The sequence below is a fragment of the Ambystoma mexicanum genome, chromosome 8 (genome assembly GCF_040938575.1).
Source record: "Ambystoma mexicanum isolate Mex_15411 chromosome 8, UKY_AmexF1_1, whole genome shotgun sequence".
Taxonomy (NCBI): domain Eukaryota; kingdom Metazoa; phylum Chordata; class Amphibia; order Caudata; family Ambystomatidae; genus Ambystoma; species Ambystoma mexicanum.
Genome location: NC_090929.1, coordinates 1,697,314,737 through 1,697,342,728, shown reverse-complemented (window position 1 = coordinate 1,697,342,728; position 27,992 = coordinate 1,697,314,737). Strand labels below are relative to the sequence as shown.

The 27,992-nt window shown below is 45.2% G+C and overlaps 1 protein-coding gene across 1 annotated transcript in view; it reads right to left on the bottom strand.

The window, feature by feature from the left end:
• Window positions 1-27,992, bottom strand: part of LOC138473465 (deleted in malignant brain tumors 1 protein-like) — a 117,598-nt gene that overhangs the window by 77,433 nt on the left and 12,173 nt on the right. Inside the window, exon 3 of the mRNA XM_069612112.1 lies at window positions 24,551-24,563. Within this exon, the coding sequence (XP_069468213.1) occupies window positions 24,551-24,563 (13 nt within the window). The remainder of the gene's footprint in view (window positions 1-24,550; window positions 24,564-27,992) is intronic.

Below are 27,992 nucleotides of genomic sequence, written 5' to 3'. Positions count from 1 at the left end.
CACACATTGTGCACACCTCAACTGGGGGAAGAACCCTTAGGAGCCCACCGGACACATAACCGCAGCAAAATGGTGAAACAAAAATGCCAATCCAGTCCCCTTGTGACTGTCTTTTTATAATAAAGTATACATAATATAATATAGTAATATAATTTAAAAAGGTGAGAGGAAGAAAAAGAAGAAGAAGAAGAGGAAGAGGAAGAGAAAGAGGAAGAGGAAGAATGAGTCGCCTGCTGGGGGCGCTGTCCCTGAACTAGGTAGTTGCTACAAAGCCACCAGTGCAGAAGAGCAGCTTTTGATTCAGAGAATCGAATCAAAGCCTTTAGCAGATACTCAAACAGTAGGCTTACTAGTGATGGGCAGATGCATATTACAAGCATGTGTGTCTTGGATGTGCCCATTACCAATGCAATGTGTGTCTGTTTACATTGTTAGTTGCCTCCCCTTATGTACATAAAATAAATATTTGTTTTTTGTTTTTAGATGCCATGTGTTTGGAGTTTATTCTATGTTAGTATGCATAGCCAGTGGGATACGTGTGATTGTGATTTTTTGGCCAACTGGGTGTGGGTGTGTGTGTGTGTGTGTGTGTGAGAGAGAGAACTGGGTGTGGGTGTGTGTGTGTGTGTGTGAGAGAACTGGGTGTGGGTGTGTGTGTGTGTGAGAGAACTGTGTGTGTGTGTGTGTGTGTGTGGGCGTGCATATATGAGGGTGCGTATTATAGTCATGTAATGTGTGTAATCCCTGCACCTTGTCTTCACTTATTGTACTATGTCATATTCCACAAGGGTTGTGAGTGCATGTTTATTCCACACATGTTGCGTGGTTCCATTTATTTATTTTTTTTCACGCCATAGCCTGCAGGCATCAGGATGCACATAAACACACAAGACACAACACAAAAGACAGGACACAAGATAAGAAAATAACCATCAAAAGCAAGGTTAAAGCAACTATTCAAATTAACGGGTTTTCAGGAGTTTCCGAAATGGGAGCACATTTCTTTTCAAGACATAAACCTAAGAGCAAAGTGTTCCAGGCATAGGCTGTCGGAACTGGGAAGGACCTGCCATTTCCATTCACACGTCGGACTCCGGGACGGGAGAGAATGTTATTGTTATTAGCACGCAATGCTCTCCATCGCTCATATTATCTGGGCTTTCCCTGAGGTAATGGGGGAGCCACACCATAGCATTTATGTGTCAAGGCAATCATCCTGAACAGCACTCTGGCAGCCACAGGCAGCCGGTGTAGATCTTTTCTTGATTCAGAGATATGGGCTTGCCATATGGCCCAGAGCCATATGGCAAGCACTTCGCTACTGTTTATTACTGTAATATTCCCTCCTTCACCCATTTAAGATCTAATTCCATCAAGATGAGGAGGAACATACAGAGTGATAATAGGACATCTCACAAATGTATTGAGAAGAGGGAGAGTAAAGGAGTGCTGCAAACTACTCCTTTTCTAAATCTACAAGGTACTGAGAAGAGGTGGCTCCAAGGAGACATGAAGAATACCCCATCGTTACAGAAGAAAGACTATGGCACTCAGCTGGGGAGGACCGGGCTACAATTCAACATGAAAAGCGAGAAGGGACTAAGTGAAAGGGGAACCCGGCGTGAAGCTTGTCAACCCCACGAGGTTCAAACCTGGGAACGAGGAAGTGAGTTATAGAAGTTGGTTCTTGGTTATAAGGACACTTGGAAGGTTGCCAGAACCCTTTGTCATTGAATAGCGAGCCGACCTGCGTAGTAGCTGGAGAGGGGATGACAGTGGCGTGACCTCGAGGAGGTGGTCCGTGCGGTCTTGCATCTATGCCATTGTACAAGAGCCAAACAATCCGCGGAACCAGCTCAGTGCAGCCAGAGACAGAGAAAGACGCGAAGAGCGATTGATGAGAAAAGCAGAACCAACACCCCAGGAAGAACCAGTGACATTGCCACATGTGAAAGAAGGTAACGGCGGTCACAGGAGTGAACAATACTTCAGGCGTGATCTCCCTCATCACAGCAATTGCTATAAAGATATCAAGAGTGAAGAATACTTTGGGAGTAATCTCCCTCATCAAAATAACTGTCATACAGATTCCAAGAGTAAAAAGTTCTACGGGAGTAATCTCTTCTGTCCCTGTAGATGCAGAAAAGATAGCAAGCGTGAAGAGTGCATCAGGAGTAACTTCCCTCATCCAAAATATTTGCAAGAGACATACCAAGGATAAAAATTGCTAGATGAGTAGTTTCCCTACCCAAGAGGTTTGTGGAAACCGCAGGAAAAGTCAAGGACATTTCGGGAGCAATCTACCTTGTTGTAATAGACAAAAGGAAAAGAAAAGTCCTGGAATATTTATAACACTGAGAAAGAATAACTGTTGGACATTTAACCAAGCCCAGAGACGTCCCTGGGAGGAATTACAAGGACTTTTTCGAACTATGGCCAGAGACTATTAGAAGTCAGTCCTTAAGGCAGAGCCAGTGGACCAGGAGAAAGGAGTCATTCTCCTTGGCTCTTTTCTGTTTGCTGAATACCTTTGATTAGTGGTATGGTCAGAGTAGATGGTATGGACAGAGGACGGATTCTTTGGTTTGACAACCACCCAGACGACGAGCACCGGAGTTAGAATTCAGCTAGGTAGTTCAACCCTTTCATCTATAGGGATTGTGAAAAAACTGAAGGTGTCCCTGGGGATCCCCATCGCTTTTAGATCACGATTCTGGAGGTGGACTAGCGAGGAAAGATCAACTGGGTAGGGGGTCCTGAGAGTGGGGAGAAGTCACCAGGAGGTGAGACATGGTATCCCCCATTTTCTGACAGTTATTTGCCCCATATTGCTCTACCTTTATTAGATACTACAACTCCCATAACTACCCTCCTTTCCTTATCAGCCCAACTACTGAGATGAGGAAGAGGAAGACTGAGACTAGGAAGATTACCACTAGTAAAACGTACTGGCCTTGTCCCACTAATAAGCCCAGGCAGATCCAGGCACTCAGTCACAATCACACACACCTGAAAGTCATGGACCATTTTCCAAACTATAAAAGGTGGCACACAGAAAGACATGGAGAGCGAGACAGGGGCCAAAAAGGAAGGCAAGCTGGAAGGCGAGACAGAGGAACAGCTGAGAGAGAGCTGCCGAGAACAAGGCCAGGGAGAAGGGGACGCCGAGACACTAACAGGCTGCGAGTTGAGGCAGGAGAAAGTGTGGCAAGGGAGAGGTGTCTCCAAGAAGCCGGGAGAGTTCAGAGAAGGGAGCCGAGGGGCCAGCTGATCCCTTTCCTTCAAGCTCAAGCAAACTGCTTTTTTCCTCTTCGCCTGCGAGTGTCTGAGAGGCAGGTGGGCAAGACCCTGACCTTGACGAACTGAAAACTGAAGGACGTGTGAAAGCAATCCCAGCCGTTGAGTTCAGAGAAAAGGAAAGCCTGGTTTGTGATGCACACAGTTGTGAAAGCTACAGTGTTACACGCAAGGCTATGTGTAGAAGGATAAAATACATTGAATTTGAGCCAATGAGAAACAAGCTGAATGGAGGGAAAACGGAGGTGTTGGTAGTGGGTTCCGCTACACCATCTCTGTTCTGTACCCCAAAGCTTTGGCCAGTGAGTCGCGGCCCTTTCCCTCAGCCGGTTTCATCGGTAAAAGATCTGGGTGTTAAGATCTCTGCATCTCTGTCCATGGCCGACCAGGTATCTGCTGCCTGTCAAAAAGCATATTTTATATTACAAACTATGCGTAAAGTACTTCCATGTATCCTGGCTAAATTCCATGCACCTGTTGTGTCCTCCTTAGTCATGAGTAACATCGACTAATGTAATGCCCTCTACTTGGTTCTCCCCAAACATCTTTTACGTCGCCTTCAGCTGCTACAAAATGCGGGTGCTAGGGCTGTTATTCATTCCCCTTGGGGTGCTCATATGACCCCGCTGCTGCAACAACTCCACTGGCTCCCTGTCGAGCAACGCATTAGGTTCAAGGCACTATGTATTGTGCATATGGCCATCTATGGACTGGGTGCTGAATTGCTTCAGAACAAATTTGTTCTGTATACTCCTGCTAGGCCTCTTCAATCTCAGGATCTCAGGACTGTACAACCCCCTAGGTTTAGGCTTACTCGCATGGGCAGATGAGTGTTCTCTAAGGCTGCTGCTAAAACTTGGAATCAGCTCTCCTTCCCTTTGGGCAGTACTGAGTCTCGCATTCTGTTCCGCTGTGCACTTAAGACTTTTCTGTTTTAATCCTGCAAATCTGTCCCTTGCCTTTCGTTAGCACCAAGTTGCCTTCGGGCTTATGTTGTGCTCTATACATTTTATTAAGATAAGATAGTAACGGAGCGATGCCATGTGAGAAGGCACGTTGTTAAACGCTTCTTGAAAGATAACAGAACATTGAATAATGAAAGCGAAATATGTGGAAAGCCATTGAAGGGACGGGCACGAGGGAAAGAGCGTGCAGAGATCCCAAAAGGCTAATGTGAAAGTGAACTGTTTGTGAAACGAGGAACAGAGGGGCTGTGGGCCTGTCCTAATGAACGATATGCTTTTGTGAAATAAGGAACAGAGTGGTAGAGGGCCCTTTCTGCAAAAGCAGGTGCAAGAGGCACGGACATTGAGAAATCAACCCTATTGTCAGAGCGGTCACCCATAGGGGTGAGAATACCATGCAGTTGTGAAGGTCTCTGACAGGTGAACATTGTGAAATAGAAGTACAAAGGTTAGGGAAGGGAGTTCTCCCCGAGCTCTGTGAAGCGGAGGTGTTTGGCTGGAAAGTGTTTCAGCTATGTTTAAGTGTTTGAAGACAGGCAAGGGCAGCCTATGAAAGTAACTAGGAAGGACCTTTGTGAACATCTGTTTGAGAATTGTGAAGAGGGAAGCCCGAAACACTCCATTGAAAAGAACTGTGATGCATATTGAAATGACATTGAAATAGGCTACGGAAGTCTAACATTTATGAGAAATCTTTGAACTGTGCATACCACCCACCTTGAAGGAACTTTGTAAGACCCCCAGTGAACTGAACTTGGAGAAGGGAGTGGTGAGCCACTTTTATTGCCATTCTGACATTCTTTTGATACACTCTTTATTTTCATACGTTTTCCCACTTAGATATTGTGAAACGTGAGGGCAAGTATAGGTTTCTGACAAAGACTATTTCCTTTGTTTGACTGACTGACTTGGCCCATTTTATTTTGCTTTGATGGTCAAGACTACTCCCATTATAGAAATAGGGGCAGCTAGATAGTCTCCAACCCCAGTCAAACTTAATGAAGGTGTTGAAACTTGTACCTTTTGTGCCTGTGTCCTTACTATGTTGTCAGAGTGGGATGCGGCTCAACTGAAACAAGTTTCAAAAATGGAGTGACAAAGCCTCAGACCCAACAGTAGCTACAAAAGGCTCCATTGGGTTCGATATATGCAGTAGTAGGGAAGTGTCCATCCCTCTGAGAGAAAGGGGAATGATGCCTACTGATTTGGTTCTAATGCCTCCCCCTGGATGTTACGTCAGACTAGCTCCCAAGTCAGGACCGGCCTGGAAGTTTGAATTGGATGTACTAGCAGGAGTCATTGTTCCCGAATTCAGGGGAGAGATAAAGGTTCCCTTACAGAACCACAAGGAGACAGCATTGGAAATCCAACCTGGGGAGAACTACCGAAACATTGTGATTAAAATTGTCCATTCACATCTAACAGGGGGGCATTCAGGACAAGTGAAAACTCAAGCCCAAGTTAGTGGAACATTTTATTGGCCAGGAATATATACAGAAATCAAACATTTTGTTCAAATATGTGAGATATGTCAGAAGACCAGTACATATATTCCTACTACAGCTCCGTTGAATCTGGTGCCAATAATTGAAATCCCCTTTTACATGATTGGAATACTTATAATTGGTCCACTTGAAAACTCTAAGTTAAGTAATAAGTATATCCTGGTAATTGTTAACTATACCACATGATACACTGAGGCTTTTCCTATGAGAAACAACACCAAGCAGCAAATATTGAAACATCTGCTTTGATTTTTTTCTGGGGTCGGATTCCCAAAGGAAATCCTAACAGATCAAGGTACAAACTTTAAGAGTAAGCTTATAGGAGAGGTGAAAGGGTTGTTACATATTACACATTGCCACCTTGAAAACCTCAGTTCATCGCCATCAATCGGATGGGCATGTGGAACAATTTAATCAGACCCTCAAAACAATTCTGAGAAAACGGATTGATAAAGATGGAAAAGATTGGGACCGTATGATTCTTTGGGCCTTGTTCACTGTAAGAAAAACCCCACAAGCTTCCACTGTTTTTTCCCTTTCGAGCTATTGCATGGTTGAGAGCCTAGGGATGTCCTTCACATGCTCTGGGAAATGTGGGAGGAATGAGAAGAGTCCCCAATACCACTCTCTCGTTTGAGGTTAGTCCATACCCATATGAAGAAAGCCCAATGCCAGTAAAGGCTTTCCTATAATAAAAAGGTACATCTGAGATCTTTCTCAATGGGACAGAAAGTTCTAGTCCTCCTGCCTACTTCAGAAAATAAGTTGGTTTTGAAGTGGCACGGACCCTATGAAATAACTGAAAAGACAGGAACATGTAATTACAGAGTGTCACATCCTGATAGATGACAGAAAACTCATTTTTACCACATCAATCTTTTAAAAGAGTGGAAAGAAAACCCATCAGCCTCTCACTCTACCATTTCATTCTGTTTAGTACCATAAGAAATGGATAACCTAAACCTAATCCCCCAGAAACTTACAAACAATAAGAAGGAAGATCTAACCAATCTTATTGTACAGTTTCCTGATGTCTTTAGTGAAAAACCAGGAAGAGTGAAAGGAACCTACCACTACATACATACTCCTCTATGTAAAGCGGTGCATTTGAAACCATACCGACTACCAGAAGCCCGCAAAAATGCTTATCATCGAAGAGGTGGAAAATATGTTAAAAGCTAACATCATTGAACCCTCTTCTAGCCACTGATCCTCTCCCATAGTACTGGTAACAAAACCTGACCAGAGTTGCAGATTCTCCATAGACTTCAGAAGGGTAAATTACATTTCCTCCTTTGATGCCTATCCCATTCCCCGTATTGACAACTTAATAGAGAAATTGGGAGATGCAGTCTATTTGTCAACCTTAGACCTAACGAAAGGGTACTGGCAGATCCTGCTACATGGGCATGACAGAGAAGAAAACTGCCTTTTCAACTCCAACAGGACTGTTTCAATATAAAGCCTTGCCCTTTGGACTTCAAGGTGCCCCTGCGATGTACCAAAGATTAATGCATAGAATTTTACAACTATATTCTACTAACAGCAGGGTAAACATTGATGACATTGTAGTATATAGCAAGACATGGGAAGAACATCTCTATCACCTGTTTACCATCATGAGGGCTCTGCGTAAAGCTGGGCTCCCAGCCAACCCAAAAAGGTGTACATTGGCCCAGTCATCCATAAAATACCGGCTTCTTCGTAGGGAACGGTAGTGTACAACCATGAATGCAAAAAGTAACAGCAGTTCTTGAAGCACAAACCCCTAAAACCAAGAGAGATTTAAGAGCTTTCTTGGTATTGATAGGGAAGTATCGTAGGTTAATCTCAAACTTTTCTGACAAATCCTCCAAACTGACCGATAAGCTTAGAAATGCAAAACCAGAAGACTCCAGTGGAAAGATGAGGATGAAGTTTGTTATAACATCTTAAAGCAAACCTTGTGCCAAAATCCCATTTTAAAAGTAGCAGACTTTTCCAAAGATATAAGTCTTCAAACTGATGCTTCCCTGACTGGATTAGGTGCCATCTTATCAGAGTGTCATGACGGCTTAGAACACCCTATACTATTTAACAGTAGGAAACTCTATCCTAGGGAGAAAGATTACTCAGTTTTGTAGTTAGAAGCTCTTGCTATAAAATGGGCCATTCTACATCTCAAGTACTATATATTCAGAGGAAAATTCAAATTAATCACCAACCACTCTCCCCTTGTAAGGATAAGTCAGCGAAAGGAATCAAATATGCGGGTTATGCAATGGTTTCTGGACTTGTAACCGGATTGCTTCACAGAATGTGAGCAATCATAGCCGGTGAGTTCAAAGAAAGGGAGAGCCTGGTTTGTGAAATGCGCGATTGATGAGAAACAAAGTAACAGACCAGTGCCATGTGAGAAGGCACGTTGTTAAACGCTTTTGAAACATAACAGAACAAAAGTAACAGAGCACTGAAGGCATGTTGGTAAACACTTCTTGAAAGATAACAGAACAGTGAATAATAAAAGCAAAATATGTGGAAATCCATTGACGAAAGGGCACGAGGCAAAGAGAGCGTGCAGGGATCCTGAAAGGCAAATGTGAAAGTGACCTGTTTGTGAAACGAGGAACAGAGTGGCTGAGGTCCCGTTATGCGAAACCAATTGCAAGGGGCATGGACATTGAGAAAGCAACCCTATTGTCAGACTGGTCACACATAGGGGTGAGAATACTGTGCGATTTTGAAGGGCTCTGACAGGTGAACACTGTGAAAGTTAAGTACAAAGGTTGGGGAAGGGAGTTCTCCCTGTGACGTGGAGCTGTTTGACTGAAAAGTGTTTTAGCTATGTTTAAGTGTTTGAAGACAGGCATGGTCAACCTGTGAAAGTAACTAAGAAGGAACTTTGTGAATATCTGTTTTTTTGAGAATTGTGAAGCCAGATGAGGGAAGCCCGAAAGACTATTCTTCCCCTCACCCTCCTCCCAATTTTTTTTTAACACGCTTTCCAGCACTCACTCACCTTATTTCGGCTGCGGCGGCACTCACCGATGCAGCCGCTCCTAATTCTTCACTCCAGGTGGCTGCCATGGAAAGGGAGAGGGGCTACGTACAGAGCCTGGCTTCCCTTTTCCATGGCGGCCATCTTTCTAAAGGATTTTCTTTCATTCAACGAAACGTGCGCGGCGTCCGATTGTAGGAAAATCCTTTGGCAACCTGGGGTGCTAATAGTCTTAAGCCCCCATTCCAAGGGGGTTCAAGTGTTACAGCCAGCCAAAAAAGAAACATTTTAAAAACTAAAAAGCAAACACAAAATAATTATACACAATAAAAAAATTAACCGGAAAAACAAGCAAAAAAGAAATAAAATACTGAATACAGATTAATCCGGCATAATCAGCAGCTTGAGTTCTTTTAGTACAGCAAGTACTTCCCATGTCAACAAAGTCCCATGTCCCACATTGATGCGTTCCCAAAATGAATGTGTGCCTAACCACCATTCCTTATCCACAAATCTTATGAATCTTTGCACTCTCAGCTCCTTTGAGCCTTAGTATGCTCGAAGTTTTTTAGAACTTCAAAAATCTTTTTGGTATTGTTTTCAGCATTGGTAATTTGTTCATTAAGAAAGTTTTCTTCATTTCATAAATTGCCAGCCTATAAACCTTTTCCTAGATTTTCCATTGTGCTCCACCCACAGATTGTGGGTGCATAAGTGTATTCCATGTGTTTTGTTTCGGATGGGCGTTTGTGTTTGCATTTGAAAGTGTGGGTATCAGTGGCTACTGTGAGAAACCAGAAGGTGTCGCACCCGCTAATTCCCGTGGATCTCTCCCTCGGGTGGCCAGGGCACCGCCATTGCCTTTGGATCCAGACCCTGGGGTTGGACCAGTGCGGGAGGATCACCTGGGTGAGGGGTCATCGGGGAGTGGGACACCAGATAGTGAGACACGGTATCCCTACCCCTGCAACACTTTTACCCCATACTACCAAGTAGGATATGTGGAAACCTTATCCCCATCCCCCTTTTCCCTTCTCCAGCACTTTCACATGAACATCCTGCTCTGGGAGAAGACAAACACACCCAAGCAGCGTACCTGAAATGTCTTGCTACTGTGGTCAGGCGAGGTCAGGAAATGACTGACAATCACTCACACCTGACTTGCATTAAACTTCCCCACATGGATAAAAGGCGGAGCACGAGAGCACACTTTGAGCGAGGCAAAGCACACGAAGGAGCAGTAGTTTTGAGTTGGCAGTTGAACGAGGGAAGAAAGACCGCCAACCCAGAAGGGCTCGTAAGAAGGGAAATACCCATCACTTTTTCGGCAAGACGCCGTTACTTTCAAGAAACCTTCAAGGCAGAAAGTGGGAGGCCAGGAAACCAGGCTAAAGAATCCAGCATTGTGTGTCGAAGATACTGAGGGTCCACCCACGTAACTGACCAAGGCGGGGAGGAGGAGCAACAGCCGCCGTGGTATCGTCCTTGGCTCCAAGAACAAAGAAACACAAAAGAAATCAACACAGCCGGTGAGTTGGGGAGACCAATGCAAGACCAGTCTATGTCGAAGTCAAGGTTGCAATCAGCAACATTGTATAACGAGCGCTGGAATTAACATTGTTTAACACGGGTGATGAAAGATGCGAGCAATTCTAAATTGCTGATGAATGTTTGAACTTGAAAAGGCAAGATACGATACCGTCCAGCGCTGTGAATGTGCTCAATCAAAGGTCTCTGTAAGGTGTCAAACGGGAAAATGATATTGTGCCTCCTATTGTGATGAATATATGTATATTGTCCTACGCCAAGCTGTTTGTAAGTCACTTGCGAAGAAATCCACGTTGTAAGGTCCCAACCTTAGAATCAATGTAAACCGCCATTTTAGGTCTATCCGCCATTTTAGGTTCTCTCTGTAAAGTCACCCTGTGTTCTAAGATGGTGGACAATGTCATTTCGAATACAACATGGCCGTCTTGACCTCTGTGCATAAACTAATGTATAACTTGCCTGTAGGCTACATGTTGGGGTCATGAACTGAGACCTTGTCCTTCGTTGACCTGTGTGTAGAGGATTACTTGTGCCAATGAAGCTAATCCGCAAGCATATGATATGATATGATATGATAGGTTATTTATAACGCGCTTAATACCCAGAGGTTTCTAAGCGCGGACCCAGGGATCGAACCTGTGTTGCTCCGTGTCGTCTTGTTTCCAAGTCGAGCACGCTGCCGCTGAGCTATCCTCCTGGACATATGTTAAGAACAATGTATCCAAATACTGAACTGAGAACACTTGTTTAAACTACATTGTATAGATGTGTGAGAAGGTCTTTATAAGAAATCCATAAGTACACTGTTGCCATTAAGGCTTCTTAGCAAATGTATTAAAGGCAAACCCTAAGTGTACAGATGCGTGAACTCGGCACGAACCCTAGATCCGTAATGTATTAACCAATATTAACTCACAGCAGGGTTGAACATCATGTTCTCAAAGGTATATAAAGTGCGACTATTTTAATGTACAGCCCCACTCACTGAGCACACCGAACCACGCTGGAGTTCGTTGTGTTGTACTGAGGGCCGATAGCTATCTGTTGTTTTGTCCTTTGAAACTGTTCAGTATAAAATAAAGATCTTTGTGTATTCCTTTGTAACCCCTGTTCGGTGTATTTTCCTTTTGGGGTACTCTGCCTCGATATTTTCTCTTTGTTTTCACAGTTGGCGCCCGAATAAGGACCCTCAAGATTGATGCCGGATTGTCGAAGGTTGACACACGCTATCGGACCGGGATCGGACGGTGTAAACGGGTCCCCTTTTTGAAAGAGAGGCGACACCTCAACAGCGCTGCACGACCCGATCCCTGGTCGATTAGCTTGTGGTTCGAGACGGCATCTTGACGAGGGTCCACTTATTGAGGCGGGCAGATTTGCCGAAATCACGAAACACGAGGTAAGATTAGTTAGGTAAGAATCTTTGTAGTCCCATCGGACCTCCTTAGGATTGATCAGGTGAGTCGTGACCCAATTCTTAAGTATCCGGATAATTTGTTTTGGCGCATTGTATCTGCAAATACAATTATTGACCAGGTAACACCAATATTTTGATATACCTGGGAAATTGTCTACCTACTTCAGGGCGTTATTCCGCAGCGATAGGTGTTAGGGAGAGTTCTCTTATAAGGCTAATTTCCCAAACCTAGTGAGTCCCCCAGCAGCTTTGCTGGATTTTTGGGGTTTGTTTTTTTCTCCTGTTAAGAGTGAGACTCTTTTCCTCCCATTCTTAGGCATGATTTGAGGTATGTCTTTGACTTTTTGTGTGTTTATGGGCTATGGGGTCTTTTACTCCATAGGGTATCATCTGTTTTTGTGTATGTATTACACAGCACCTTCAGTGCAGTAACACAGGGGTGTCATAGTGACCCCCAAACATAGACTCCATACCCTGGGACTGACTACTGTCTCCCAGGGCATGTAAAGTCACCATTTCTAGTCCAAAATTGTGAACAGAACCAGTACAAACCATCATATTGTGGAAGTACTGGAAGGGGTTCATTCGATTGCCCCTGGTTCTGTTTCCAAGGGGGCAATGTCCAGTCCCCCCTTGTCGAGTTTCTGGCTGGTGGCAGTGGTTACCACGCAAAATATTCCACCGGAATATTTCCTATGGGATTTTCCCATTGATTTTAAACACACCACTTTTTGGTGTAATGTTAAAGATGCAGCCGGTTTATTTATTTAATATTAAATCACCAGTTAGGTCTTTTTGCCAGAACTCTTTTCAAAAATGGCATTCGTGTCCGTCTCTGTAACTCCAACCAAGGTCGGGCCCTTTGTTCCACTTTTTGGCGGCTTCTCCACAGAAGCCCTCCAACTGGTGCCACTCCGTCTGGCCACTCTGTCTGGGTTCCACAGGATGTGTGGGTGGGGTAATTGGCACCCTGGACTGCGTTGCCTAAGCAACTCAAGTCGCACTCTGTTCTGATTGGCCCAGTGGTGAGCCGCCCGGCTCACCACTTAGCATGTTTCAGTGACAACTAGGCTGTTGAATGGGGGTTTTTCTGCATAAAAGCAGGGCTTTTGGGACTGGAACTTCAGAAGTCGCCACAGGACCTAAGAATCCGAAGAGGGAAAGAGCGGAGCCATCTGCAACGACGACACCACCGGTGGAGCCCTGCTGCAACGAACTCACCACTTTCCCAACGACAAGAGAAGATCTTCTGCTGGACGAGTCTTCTTCCTTTGAGCTGGTGGGATCAACCAGTTCGCCCCTTTCGCCTTCCAAAGATGTCTCTTGGTCGAATCGCCCATACCAAGCCCCCGGGCGGCCGGATAGCCAAGCTTCACCACTTTGACCGCGAATAAAAGGAACGCACCTTTTAACCGACGAACTCGGCGGCTGGTTTCATCCCTGTGCAGTGCATCGACTCCAAGTTTCCTCCTCGCCGAGATCCTCTCTTCCCCTGGTCGAAACAATGAACTGCAACCACTGCCAGGAACAACTGCCACCGCTGGAGCTTCCTCTCTCTTTAAGGTACTATGTTCTGCCTGGCCTCCCTTTCCACGGATTGCTAAAGGTGACCCTTAAATCCTTGGCTTTCCAACTGGGTTGGCCCCAGACCTTCTAACTTTACTTCTGGAATCACCCCAACCTCTTTTGAACATTCTGCAAAGACTTTTAGTACCTTTTAAACTGTATGATCTTGGGCCCATTTTGCTTTGCTCCAATTAAAGTGGGCCTGGCCTATGAACTTTGACTCTACAGTGTTTACTGTCTTTACTCCCTTGCTTTGAACTTCTAAAAGTGTTGGGAACTGTTTTATTTGTATGCCCTGCCTTTTTCTCTCCCTTTAACTTAACTATTGGAGTGCCATCTAGGTTACGCGCTCACATCTGTTTTAACAAATAGTGGTGTTTTACCCCTGACTTGTCTAATAGTTATCAAGGGATGTGTTTATACTTTACCTGACTGTGTTTTAACTTGCTTTTGATTTAGAGTGCTAGTGTATTGCCTAAAGCGTGTTTTCAATAAATAATTATATACTTTTGATACAAAGCTCTGGTCAGTGTTTGTTTGCTCTACTGTGTTTTTGGCCCTGTTGTGTATACTCTATATACTGCCCTACTCTTCTTGAGAGAAGTCTGACTGCTCAGCCACAGCTACCAGGTAAATCTGGGTGGTGCAGACTGCTACCAATTGGGTTTACTACTTACTCCTGTAGTTTTAATCTTTTTGCAGTGTTCCCCAAGGGAACTGCACAGGATTCTGCCTAACAATAGGCAATCTTTGGAATTTAGCCGTCCGGCACCACAGGAGGGATCGCCGGCTTGTACTATGTACTGTAAGCATGTCATTGGTAGTATAGTGTTTAATTATATTTGGCACAGACAAAACAGACATGCTTCGGAACTTCAGTGACCAATCAATGGTAGTTTTGAAATCCCTCGTATTGAGTATTTAGAGTCAATTTTGTTAAAGAAAAAGGCTATACCTGCAGCATTTGATGTTTTGCAGAATTGGAAAAAAGAAGCTTTACAGCAGCTTAAGAGTAGAGAAAAACATGCGCGCCATCATAAAAGGAACGCCGAAAAAGCGCTGTTATATGACCAAGATAAACAGTCTGAGTCGGCTAGGAATATGGTCAGGGCTTTCTCACTTGGCATTCAGAAAATCTATCCTTCTAAAGACCTTCATGTTTCCGACAAATTTATTAACAAGCTGTTAAATGAACAAAGGCCTGGTGCCACTGCACCACCTCCAAATATTCCTCTTCCTGTTGCTTTGCCTCTTCCTGCTGTTATTCCTGCTCTTCCTGCTCCACCTGATGTTACTGCTCCTCCCGTTGTTCCTTTTCCTCCAGTTGTTGTTCCTCCACCTGCTTCTCCGTCTCTTCCTATTGCACCAGTAATAGTACCTCCATTGAATTTACCTGCTCCCCCTCTCCCAAGTGGTCCTGTGCCACTTGTAGTCTATCAGGGTGAGGGGTCAAGGGTTGTCACTCGTAATACTGTACCTCCAGAGACGAAGCAGAATTTGATTGCATGGGCTAAGCATTGTATAGAGAGGGATGATCGAGCTAATGTTCTTGCCACACTTTCTAATATGGATAATTTACCCGAGAAAAAAGTTCTTATTGAAGGTTTAGGGATTCATTTATGTGTAATGTGGGGCAAATTGAATAATGCAGATCTCCCACAAGGGTTGAGGGATCTGAACACTTTAGCGTTTTCAAGAGACACTGTGGAGAAAGTACATGAGCATGTTGAGAGGATATTTGAGCATAGAAAGGAGTTGGAAAGGTTACAGAATGAGGATGACGATGGGGATAGTATGTATGTACAGAAACGGTTCCTTCCTTGTTGTAAATCGATATCTGAGGAAGTACGAATTTGTACGAAAGACGCGATTAGATGGATCTCAGATATGTCGTCAACTCCAGTTGAGGTATATAATACATATAGTCAATATACGCCAGAAATGCAGAGGAAAGTGATACAGGTAATGATAGAGTACCTGCAGGATGAATGTGTAAAGAGAAAGATTTGTTGTCCCACAGAGTTATCGAGTATTTATAAGAGAGCTTTTTCACTTGACACTTCTTCGAATGCTTTAGTGCTCGACTTGGCTCTGTTGCTTAGTAAGCGTTCGGAGTTGCCCACTTCTCAGTTACCTATTAGAGAGGTTCCTCTGACATTTGTCCCGAAGGTTGAGATTGCGGCCGATGCTGCAGCGGGTACAGCTGCTGTGAACATTCCTGCACATTATGTATCACAGTTTGTTCATGTCCCGTTCTCAAGAGAGGAAGTGAATACCATTAGACAATCTATTCCTGACATTAGGAAAAATCCGACAGGACTCTATAAAGAAATAGAGCCTGTCTTGCAGTCCTCAATATTCACCTTGGGTGATATTGATCTGTTATTTCCTGTACTCCTTCCCGTAGGTTTGTGGAAAAAGGTTAGGACTATAGACGACGTACCAGGGTTAATCATGGGCTAACATAATTAGACTCAATGGATAAAGGGCAGCTGGTGAGAGACCGCCCCAGGTGATACTAACTTTACCTGATAGAATCATTGGGAAATTGAAAACTATAATTCCCGAAAAGCTTACAGCCTGTTTCCAATGGAGGTCTGAGGGTGCTACCGAGTTCTTTAATCGGTTTGAACAGGTATTCTCGGATTTCAGTGGACAAGACTTAGGCACAGAGTCTGGGAAAAGATAATTTGTGGACAAATTTGTGCGTGGATTGCTGCCTGATATCCATTCACAAATGATGTCTTCTGAGAGCGCTTGGCAGGCGAAGTCCCAATCAGAAGTACTGCACATGGCTCAGTACTATGAGAATCGTGTCAATAATGAAAAGGAAAGAGTCGAGAAGAGAAAAGGTGATTTGAAGACTAAAGTATTATTACAGCAAATTGTTAGAGGCCCTAGAGGGGGTAGTTCGCAGGTTAGAGGTCAGTATGTTCCACAAGGGAATATGCTCTTGGGTCCTGTGAACATTAACCAATGTGCCTATTGTCGGCAAGAGGGTCATTGGCATGCACGATGCCCCGTCCTTCGACAAAGGTCGAATAACACATTTGGAAATATGGGTAGATGATCCAGAGGTCGCCCGGGTTTAGGGGGCCCTGGTAGAGGTCAGTTTGCACACGATCCTCAGCAACCTTTTTCACAGGATAATCAGACTCCGAGTGTGGATACTAGAAACATATTTAATCATCCTTCTGCTGCATATCTCTCTGAAGAACTTCCTTTTGATGACATTCTGTTTCGTTAGGATTGCCCGAAGCAGGTTATGGAACCTTCGCCTATTCCCGTTAATCAGAAAGGTCCCTACGTTGAAATGATAGTGGGAAATAGGAAACATCTGTTTTTGATAGATACTGGGGCACAGAAGTGTTCCAATGATCATTCTCGGGTTCCAAACATTTCACTTTCAGGGCAAACGGATGTTTCTGTAGGGTTTTCGGGCACACCAGTTGTCTGCCCAGTTTCTTCGCTGGTACCTATTTCTTTGGGTCCCTTCACGGACCACTGTCCATTCCTTTTGACTTTGAATTGTGGAGAGAATTTGCTGGGGTTGAATCTGTTGAAAGAATTAAATGCAGTAATGTATTGTTCTTCTGATGGAGTGCGTTTGACGATTTCACCAGAGCAACTTTCTGTCTCTCAATTTTTAACCAGACCTCTGCCGCCAGAATTCAGTGATGTACCAGAGTGCCTATGGGCAATTGACGACAATTATGTCAGTGTTTTACAGATCAAGCCTGTTAAAATAGTCTTGAAACATGGGATAAAGCTGTTACGCATTCCACAATATAAAATTTCAGTTGAGGGCGAGCAAGCTTTGAAATGCATTGTTTCCGATTTTGTGCATCGAGGGGTGATTGAGGAAATTGCAGGTAGTTTGTGCAATAGTCCAATTTTACCCGTGTAGAAAAAAGGCGTGATGCAATTCCATTTCGTTTCATAATTGATTTGCGTGCCATAAATAAGGTCGTTGCTCCGCAATTCCCACTTGTGCCCGATGTAACGACAATATTAACCATGATTCCGGCTTCAGCTACTTACTTTAGTGTTGTGGATCTGAAGAATGCTTTCTTTAGTATTCCTATACACAAGGACAGTAGATACCTGTTCGCATTCACCTTAGGGGGACGCTCGTTCACCTTTACCCGTGCACCTCAAGGTTACACGGAAAGTCCTAGCATCTACAGTAGGGATTTGAAAGAACAGCTTGATACCCTTGAATTGTCCTCTACTTGTACATTGTTTCAGTATGTTGATGACTTGCTTTTAGCTGCAGACTCTGAGAGTGCTTGTAAGGAGGGCACTGTGTTATTGCTTATTCATCTGGCTAAACATGGTCACAAAGCTTTGCTTAAAAAGTTTCAATATTGTTGTCAGGCGGTCGCCTATTTAGGCTATCTCCTGTCAAAGGAGGGAAGAAGATTGACACCTGAAAGGATAAAACTAATTTCTGGCATGTCTGTCCCAAATACACAGAAGGAAGTTAGAGCCTTGATAGGTATGGCTTCTTACTGTAGGTTGTGGATCCCAAACCTCTCACTAGTGATTAAGCCGATGTTGGCTTTGACGAAGAATGGCATTTTTTCGCCATTGCCGTGGAACGCGGAACACCAGCAATCATTTGATCTGCTCAAGACTGCACGGTGCTCGGCACCGGTTTTGGGCACACTAAACTATGAAAAGGCCTTTGTGTTGTTTGTGCATGAATGTGATGGATGTGCTTTGGCTGTATTAACGCGGGAACATGGAGGGAAGAATAGGCCATGCGGTTACTTTTCTTCCGCCCTTGATCCTGTAGCATGCGCTTTGCCAAGATGTTTGCGAGCTGTTGCTTCTGCTGCTGCGTCTGTAAAACAGAGTGAGGAGATGGTCGTAGGCCATGATCTAACCCTGATGGCGCCTCACTCTGTAGATGTTCTACTGAACAGAACTCAAACGCAACACCTCACTTCCGCACGATTGACGAGATATGAATTGATCTTGTTTGCTCCTCACATACAAATTAAGGGGTGTTGTGTTCTTAATCCAGCTGAACTCTTACCTTTCCCGCAAGGTACTGCTCGCAGTGTCGAAGAGTCACATGACTGTCTGTCTACTACCGAACAAAAGACAAAGGGTAGAATTGATTTAAAAGACACTCGTTTGAACAATCCACAAGGGGAGCTGTTTTGTGATGGCTCCTGCTTCAAATAGGTGAAGGGAAATGGCTACTTCCTGACGCATACGTGATGATGATGGTCGTCATATCTCATGGCCCTACACATATATGTGCCCAGAAGGTTACAAAAATGTTAGAGAAAGTTTGGGCGAATGACAAAATCTCTAAAATAGCTCAGCGCTATGTTCAAGACTGTATGATCTGTTTACAGCACAATGTGGGAAAGGGAACATCAACTCCGAGGGGAAGTGTTGGGCCACCTTCTGTCCCCTTTGAGGTCATCCACTTTGATTTTATTGAAATGGAACAGTGTAATAATTTCAAATATGTGTTAGTTGACATCTGTGCTTTCAGCAAATGGGCCGAGGTTTTCCCCGTCAAAGACGCTACAGCCATAACTACTGCGAAAACCATGTTAAAAGAATATTTTCCCAGGTTCGGGCTGCCAAGAGTCATCTGTTCAGACAATGGTCCACATTTTGTCGCTGCCGTAATCCTACAGATATGTGCAGCATTACAGATCGACAAACAGTTCCATTCGGCCAGACACGCTCAGAGTGCTGGACTAGTAGAAAGACATAACGGTATCATCAGGAACAAGCTCGCCTTACCGATCGTGTTACTAGCCATGCGTACAACCCCTCAAACTAAGACTGGGCTCTCTCCATTTGAGGTGGTAATGGGGAGACCTGCCAATATCTGGAACCTTCCTAAATGTTGATCTTTAAGGGATGTTGAAAATGTACTTCTTTCAGATTATTGTCGCCGTTGACTAAAAACCTGTATTTGATTTATCACCAGGTGCGAGAGGCTTTACCTGTGCGATACGAGGGCCCGGGCTACAGTATTCGGCCCGGAGACTGGGTGTTGACCAAGGCATTTGGGCGTTCTTCTTGCCTTGCACCCCGGTGGCGGGCCCATTCCAGGTCCTACTGGTCACACAGACGGCGGTGCGTGTCGCAGGCAGAAAGAACTGGATCCACGCAACGCATGTCAAGAGACTTCCTCATCCAGTGCCATACGATACAGAAGAAACAGAACCCCTCGCTAACGCTGCACCCAACGGTCTCGAAGCAGTAAATAGCATTGAGAGTGCATCAGAGAATCTCTCTGAGCCCGTGAGGCCTGGGGAACCAGCCAATTTGTCTCCACACTCTCCAAAAGTTTTGTTTCTGGAAACTGTTGTTCCGGATCTTGCATCTTCACTTACTCTTGATACGCTGCTTCCAACAGGAAGTGACGACACATTGTTCTCGGATCAATCAGTACAAGGGACAACAAGGTACAATTTACGTCCAAGGAAATAGACTTACGGCACGGTTCGGCTGTGCATTTGGAGAAGGAAAAGAATCATCAAGGGCTTGCTTTTTGCCCAAATAATTGTTTGAAAAAAGGGGATTCTTTTGTCTAGGGTTGTGGAAGGACTAAGAAGTCGCTTGGCCTGGAGGTCGGCAGCAAAACAAACATCGGGGTTTCCGTTTGAAGACTGCAATGACTGCAGCCGCTACTGCTTGTACTGGACTGATAGATGATCATGTGACTGGCCGGGAAAATGGACAAATCATTTGGGCCCCGAAAACGTATTGCTGTCTTTTTATAATGATAATTGGTTTTATAATAGTCACTGTCTTAGGCTTCTGGCACCTTGAGGAAGTACATCCATTGGAGACCTTCTTACCAACTGAAAATGTACCCACTGTTTCTACTCCCTTCGTGCATTTGCATACTCTGTCTCCTAGGGACTCCCAGCATGGACAAAGATATTACAACAATACATTGTTACTTATCATGAATGCTACAACTGCCATTTTAATAGGTCCAACTGTTGGGTCTGCTCGTATTTACCACAACATGGGGATAAGGGGCTAGGTTGGTATATCCACCCTTTACATTTGACAACTGCTTCTTATGCTTCTCTTAGAGCACTGTTCTTTGGCCGTTGGAACGATAGCATCTCAGGGAACTTTGAAGGTACTAATTTGAATAGTTTTGAGAAACGTGTTCTGACGCCTTTGGGATGCTCGCTTTTCGCAAGTAGGAGCAAGCTTAAACTTGCTTCTATTATGCCCTCTAATAGACTGTCTCGTCCCTTTCAATCTTTGATTTCCTTCAAGATGGCTCTGATAGGCAATAAGGATGCCATGGCTCCATCGTACACTGTTAACCATAGACCCGATTCAGTTTCTTTCTGCATACAGAGTAATGGTACTCAGTCAATGTTAAGTTTTAATGGTTGCGCCAACGTTGCGAATTTGACTGGGGAAGACAAAACTTTGTATGTAGGCAAACCTGTCTACTTTGTTTGTAATGTAGAATTTCCATGGTTACCCAGAGATTGGCAGGGACTTGTTTTTTAGGGATCCTGTTACCCAGGGTATTCATAGCTAGTACTATAGAGGTTTCAAAGGCTCTTCCACGGTGGGACGAGAATGGTGACACTCCAGCACAGGTTCTGGGAGATGTAGCAAAATCATTTGTGCCATTTTGGGGAAAGATAGCGAATTCCGAGGACATCAGAAGACTGGCGAGGGAACTGCAGAGAACTATCAACCGGACCACAGACATACTCTACAATATGACATTAGAACAAAAAGCAATAAGATTGGTAGCACTTCAGAACCGGATGGCTTTAGATGTCATTCTGGCTGAACGTGGTGGAGTGTGTAAATTAGTGGGGTCCGCTTGTTGTGTTTTCGTGCCAGATTCCTCCCCAACTATCTTCAAGGCAATACAGAATCTACACGTCCTTAGTTCAGAAGTGCATGTTCCCGAGGGGAACTGGGATCTTAGCGCCTGTTTCTGGGACTTGTTGCGTTCTTGGGGTTGGAAGGTGCTTTCGGTCTTGCTGATCATTTTGGGAATTCTATTGTTTCTTTGCTGTTGTATCCAGTGTTTACCTAGTATATGTTCGATGCTAGGGTGATGTTGTGCACAGGCGATAGGTACAGTAGGACATAAGGTGTATGTCCCAGATAAGAACTCCAAAGAATATGTGTTAAAAGAAATTTTAGTATCTGATATAATGGCAATAGATATTTCCGACAGTGATTCAGGGTGCATGGACGATGATACATGGAGGTGTTCGTAAGGGGATCAGAAGTAGTTTTAGCACTTGGCATAGGCCAAAAGGAGGGTTTGTTGAACAGGAAAATTATATCGTGCCTCCTATTGGCATGAATATATGTATATTGGCCTACGCCAAGCTGCTTGTAAGCCACTTGCGAAGAAATCCCCGTTGTAAGGTCCCGACCTTAGAATCAATGTAAACCGCCATTTTAGGTCTATCCGCCATTTTAGGTTCTCTCTGTAAAGTCACCCTGTGTTCTAAGATGGTGGACAATGTAATTTCGAATACAACATGGCCGTCTTGACCTTAGTGTATAAACTAATGTATAACTTGCCTGTAGGCTACATGTTGGGGTCATGAACTGAGACCTTGTCCTTCGTTGACCTGTGTGTAGAGGATTACTTGTGCCAATGAAGCTAATCCGCAAGCATATGTTAAGAACAATGTATCCAAATACTGAACTGATAACACTTGTTTAAACTACATTGTATAGATGTTTGAGAAGGTCTTTATAAGAAATCCATAAGTACACTGTTGCCATTAAGGCTTCTTAGCGAATGTATTAAAGGCAAACCCTAAGTGTACAGATGTGTGAACTCGGCACGAATCCTATATCCGTAATGTATTAACCCATATTAACTCACAGCAGGGTTGAACATCATGTTCTCAAAGGTATATAAAGTGCGACTATTCTAATGTACAGCCCCACTCACTGAGCACACCGAACCACGCTGGAGTTCATTGTGTTGTACTGAGGGCCGATAGCTATCTGTTGTTCTGTCCTTTGAAACTGTTCAGTATAAAATAAAGATCTTTGTATGTTCCTTTGTAACCCCTGTTTGGTGTATTTTCCTTTTGGGGTACTCAGCCTCGATATTTTCTCTTTGTTTTCACAAAGGTATCCCACCAAGACAAATGAAATAAGAATATTGAGGAAAACAATTGTGTGAAGTGAATAGAAGTGGTCCTCCGACGGTTTAAGCAAAATCCATTGCACATTCGAAAGTCTTTGATTTTGGTAGGGCGAATGAAGGAAGCCAAATGTAAACATTGAGATGTCAAGAGGATCCAAGCCAGAATGGGGGCGATCCATGGTCCATGCCCGAACAAGGGAGACCAAATGTCAACATTGTGATAAAAGGGGGTCTCAGCCTGAAGAGGGAGACCCATGATGAACGTTGAAAGCGAGGAATTGTGCATGTGAAAACCCTAACAGTAATAGAACTTTCAGACTTGGTTTGTAACGACTAACCCTCTGCAGTAAGAGACTGTTATTGGAAAAGAGACTTTGGCAGAAGACCCTGATGTCTGTGCTTTGAACTGTATCCTCATGGCCGAGAAGAACTAGTTACTCTTACCTTGTAACGTTCTTTCGATGGGATGTTCCTCCGACGTATTCCTTATCTTAGATAGAAATCCTTCAGCTTTGCTGGCCTCGGAAAATTTTTTCGCCAGAGGGCGCTGCGCGTCGATGATCGCCGAGTCGATGACCCTCGACGGCCTCCGTGCCGACGTCGACGTCATCCTGCCTATAAAGGCCGCGCGCAGCGTCCGTTGCTCAGTTCCGTTTTGTAGTCCCCAGTAATGTTTTTGGATTAGACTAATCACCTTGAAGGAGCATAGGCTGCAAACCCACAGGAAGTCATACTGCGGGGATGGATGGGAGGGTCGATAAGGAATACGTCGGAGGAACATCCCATCGAAAGAACGTTACAAGGTAAGAGTAACTAGTTCTTCGAAGGGATTGTGTCCTCCGACGTATTCCTTATCTTAGATAGACTCCCATAGCAGTGGTATTGTGACTGGAGGCGGGAGTAATAAAAGTTATGTTACCCTTCCAGAATGGACAGAGTGTAACACAGCCTTGCCGAATCTAGTTTCTTGACTAGAGGAGGAATCCAGGCTATAGAATTTGGTAAATGTATGTGCGGACGACCATGTGGCAGCCGCACATATATCTCGAATTGGCACCCCTCTTTGAAGGGCTGAGGATGTTGCGATACCCCTGGTAGAATGAGCCCTTAGATTTTGAGGAGGCTCCTTTCCTGCCAATTTGTAGCACTCCAGAATGGCTAAAATAATCCATCTGGAGATGGTTTGTTTTGTTATTGGAAGGCCCAACTTATGTCCTGCATAACCTACAAAGAGTTGGTCTGCTTGTCTGATCTTAGCCAATCTGCTGATATAGAAGCTCAAGGCTCGCTTAGGGTCCAGCCTGTGCAGTCTCTCTTCCTCCTTCCCCGGATGAGGAGGAGGGTAGAAAGAAGGTAATATAATCTTCTGAGTGATGTGAAACTCCGAGACTACCTTCGGGAGGAAGTTAGGCTTCACCTGAAGAACAACTTTGTCCTTGTAAAAGATTGTATGTGGAGGTTTACACGATAAGGCTTGCAACTCGCTAACCCTTCTAGCAGATGTCAATGCTATTAGCAAAACAGTTTTGAGGGTGAGAAGCTTCAATGAACAAGAGTGTAGTGGTTCAAAAGGGGCACCCTTTAGGAAGTTTAAAATTAGGTTTAAATCCCATAAGGGAACTTGAAAAGGTTTCGGGGGATAAACATTAGTTAATCCTTTTAGGTATTGTATTACCAATGGAATTTTGAAGTATGAAGGCTCCTCTGCAGTGCGCTTAAAGATTGATAGCGCTGCGAGATAGCCCTTAATTGTGCCAACCTGTAGGCCTGAATTAGCCAGGTAAAGTAAGAATGACAACACCATAGGTGTACCACAAGAAAAGGGTTCAATATTCTTTTCTCTGCACCAGCTGCAAAATTTGTTCCAACGGCAGCGGTATAGAGTTTTAGTTGCCGGCCTTCTGGCCGAAAGCAACACCTCCATAACATCATCCGGAAGGTCCCAATCCTTGTACCTCAACCTTTCAGACACCAAGCGTGAAGGTTGAGGGTCTTGATGGCTGGATGGAGAACCTGACCTTCCTTCTGCGAGAGAAGATCCTCTCTGTATGGCAGTCGAATTGGAGGGCAGATGGACATGTCTAGAAGGTCCGGGTACCACGTTCTCCTGGCCCAATCCGGGGCAATTAGGATCATGGTCTTCCGAAACCTTCTCAACCTCCTGATCATTTGAGGAATGACAGGGACCGGAGGGAACGCGTACAGAAGTGGGAACTCCCAGTCCACTACGAACGCATCTCCTAGAGCTCCTCTCGGGGGAAATTCCCTTGAGCAAAATCTGTCGCACTTCCTGTTGATACTGGTGGCGAACAGATCCACTTGAGGGGTTCCCCAAAGGGCGAAGATCTCTTGAAGGACTTCCTGAGCTATCTCCCACTCGTGAGAGACTGTGCTCTGCCTGCTCAGAGCGTCCGCTGTCAAGTTCTTCTCTCCGGCTAGGTGAATTGCCGATAGAGAGATTCCTTCCTGAATTGCCCAAAACCAGAGCTGCATCGCCTCTCTGCACAGTGGTAGTGAGCCTACGCCTCCTCTTTTGTTGAGGTAGTGCATGGCCACTGTATTGTCCATCATTATTAGGACGTTTCTTCCCCGTACAGACGGCAGAAAAGCCTTCAGCGCTAGTCTGATGGCTCTCAGCTCCAACAGGTTGATATGTAGTCTGGACTCCGATGGAGACCAACGACCGCTGATGGTCAAGTCGTTGGCGTGAGCTCCCCACCCCGTGAGTGAGGCATCCGTGACTACTGTTATCTCCGGCCATGGTTGCCAAAACATTTCTCCTTTCAGGATGTTCTCCCGACAGGCCCACCACTGAAGGTCTCGGGCTACTTTGACCGGGATCCGAAGGAGATCTGTCATCCTTCCTGAGAACTGTGACCACTGAGTTCTCAGTGCCCACTGGAGGGATCTCATTCTCAGGCGAGCCTCCGGCACGAGGAATATGCAGGATGCCATGAGGCCTAGCAACCTCAGAAAGTCGTAGGCTGGGAGATATTGGGCATTCTGAAATCTGATGACCATCTGCAGAATATCTCGAGCCCTCACCTCTGGTGGCAAGGCTTTTCCCAGGGAAGTGTCCAGGACTGCTCCAATGAATTGGAGTCTCTGTGATGGTATCATCTGTGACTTCTTTAAATTGAGGGAGAAGCCCAGCTTGTGAAGGAAGTGGCAAACATAATCTAGTTGTCTCTGAGCCTGTTCCGAAGATACAGCTCTGATCAACCAATCGTCTAGGTAAGGGTAGACATGAATCCCTTCCCTCCTTAGACTTGCAGCCACAACCGACATTAGCTTGGTAAAGACCCTCGGGGCGGAGGTTAGCCCAAATGGCAGAACTCGAAATTGATAATGAGAGCTGCCAATTGCGAACCTCAGGTATCTCCTGTGCCTGGGATGGATCGGCACATGGAAATAAGCGTCCTGGAGGTCTAGAGATACCAACCAGTCCTGAAGCTGGAGGGCCTGAAGGATCTGAGAGAGAGTCACCATCTTGAACTTGTCCTTTCGGAGGAATTTGTTCAATTCCCGTAAGTCTAAGATGGGTCTCAGTCCTCCGTCCTTCTTCGGTATTATGAAGTAGGGGGAGTACCAACCCTTGTTCCTTTCCGCTACAGGTACCAGTTCTATGGCACCTTTCTCTAGCAGGTCTAAAACCTCCTGCAAGAGGAGCGGATCTGGAAGCTTCAAAGGGTTGTTCCCCGGTGGATGACTCTGAGGGATATGTAGGAAGGGCAGGCAGTAACCTTGGGCCACTGTCTCCAGAGCCCAAGCATCTGACGTAATAGCCTGCCATTCCGTCAGATGGTGAGTTAACCTGCCCCCTACTGGTGTTCTGTGAGGGGAGACCTCAGAGTGGTTTTGAAGCGGCTGATGCAGTTGCCGAAGGTAAAGTGGCTCCTGCTCCTGCGGGTGCGGCTTTCTTTCCCCTACCCCGTCCACCACGGGTAAATCTTCCTTGGCCTCTTTGAGCCGGTCGTCCCCTGCCCCTTCCATATGAGGAATAGTAACGAAAGGACCGTCCTCTCCACGATGATCCCGAAGGACGAAAGGTATTCTGACGGATAGCAGCTCCCAATGACTTGGCTGCTGCCTTGGACGTTTGCAGTTTCTCCAAACTGTCATCCGCCTTCTTTCCAAAGAGGGTAGAACCGTCAAAGGGCATATTCAAAAGCCTGGTCTGCACGTCAGAGGCAAAACCAGACTTCCTCAACCACGCATGCCTGCGGATTGTGGTACTTGCCGCCATGGCCCTGCTGATACTGTCAGCAGAATCTAGGCCAGTTTGTAGGGTCTCGCACATCGCATCTTTACCATCCCTGATGATGTTTAAAAATGCGTCCCTTTCCTCTCCTTCTTGGAGGCAGTCAGCCGCTGATGAAGCGCACTCCCAAAGGGTGTGGCTGAACCTAGCGAGCGTACAGGTCGCGTTAATAGACTTTAACGCCATGCTACAGGCAGAAAAAACCTTCTTAGCCATGGCATCATACTTTTTGTCATCCCTATCCTGCGGAGCAGTGGGGTATGCAGATGTGCTGCCTGATGAGGTTGCAGCCTGTACAACCAAGCTCTCAGGAGTAGGGTGTTTTGACAAATATTCAGGGTCAGAACTAGCCACCCTGTATTTTGTTGACAGTTTTTTATTTACTGCCGGGATAATTTCTGGCGTTTCCCAGTTTGTCAAAATCCTTCTCTGTAGAGCAGAGTGAAATGGAACCACAGGATCCTCCTGTGGGCCCTTGTCCAGTATGTCAGTGAGGTCATCCTGCTGAAAGGCAGGAGAAGGTGCAGACCAACCCATAAATTCTATGATTCTAGACATCAGAGCTCTATATGGAGTCTCCGCATGTTCTCCTGGGTCTGGTTTGATAAATTCTGCTTCAGGAGAAGTGTCCAAGCCACTAGCTTCCTGAAGTGCATCCTGAAGATTTTTTAATCTTCCTTCCTCAGAGGCGAAAGTCTCTGGCTCTGGTGATGTGGTCCTCTGTAAATCAATATCTTGGTCTGAATCCTCCCTTTCCTCAAAAATCGAGGTTAAAGGGGGATACATTGGTTTTTGGAATGGTATAAACCCCATTTCCAATGCAGAAGGAGCCATCATCACAGGCCTTGAAAACGTCGATGTCGTCGACACCGACGTGAAAGTACTCGAAGGCGCCGTGAAAAGCGTCGAGAAATGTGTACTAGGCCTCGAAGAACTCGAAAGGATCGGAGTCCTGCTCGAGAACGACGTCGACGTTCTCGGCGTCGAGTCGGAGGTCTTTTGTCTAACCGTTGGCTGTGGAGTAGCCGTGGTTCTTTCCTTCACCGGCGTCGATATCGGCGTCGACGTCGGCGTCGACTCGATCGACTGATGCGCCGATGAATCCTTCGACAACGGCGTCGATGGCGCCGACCTCTGTTTCGAAGGAGTTTTCGACGATGGCGTCGATGATGCTTTATCTCCCGATGGCTCGAGGCGCTTTCGGGTTGACTTTTCCGCCGGGTACTGCGACTCGCGGCGTTTAGATTTTTTGGGTTTTTTACCCGGGGTATCACCCTCAGCTGTCTTCGAGGGGGACGAGGCCGCTTTCTCGAAGAC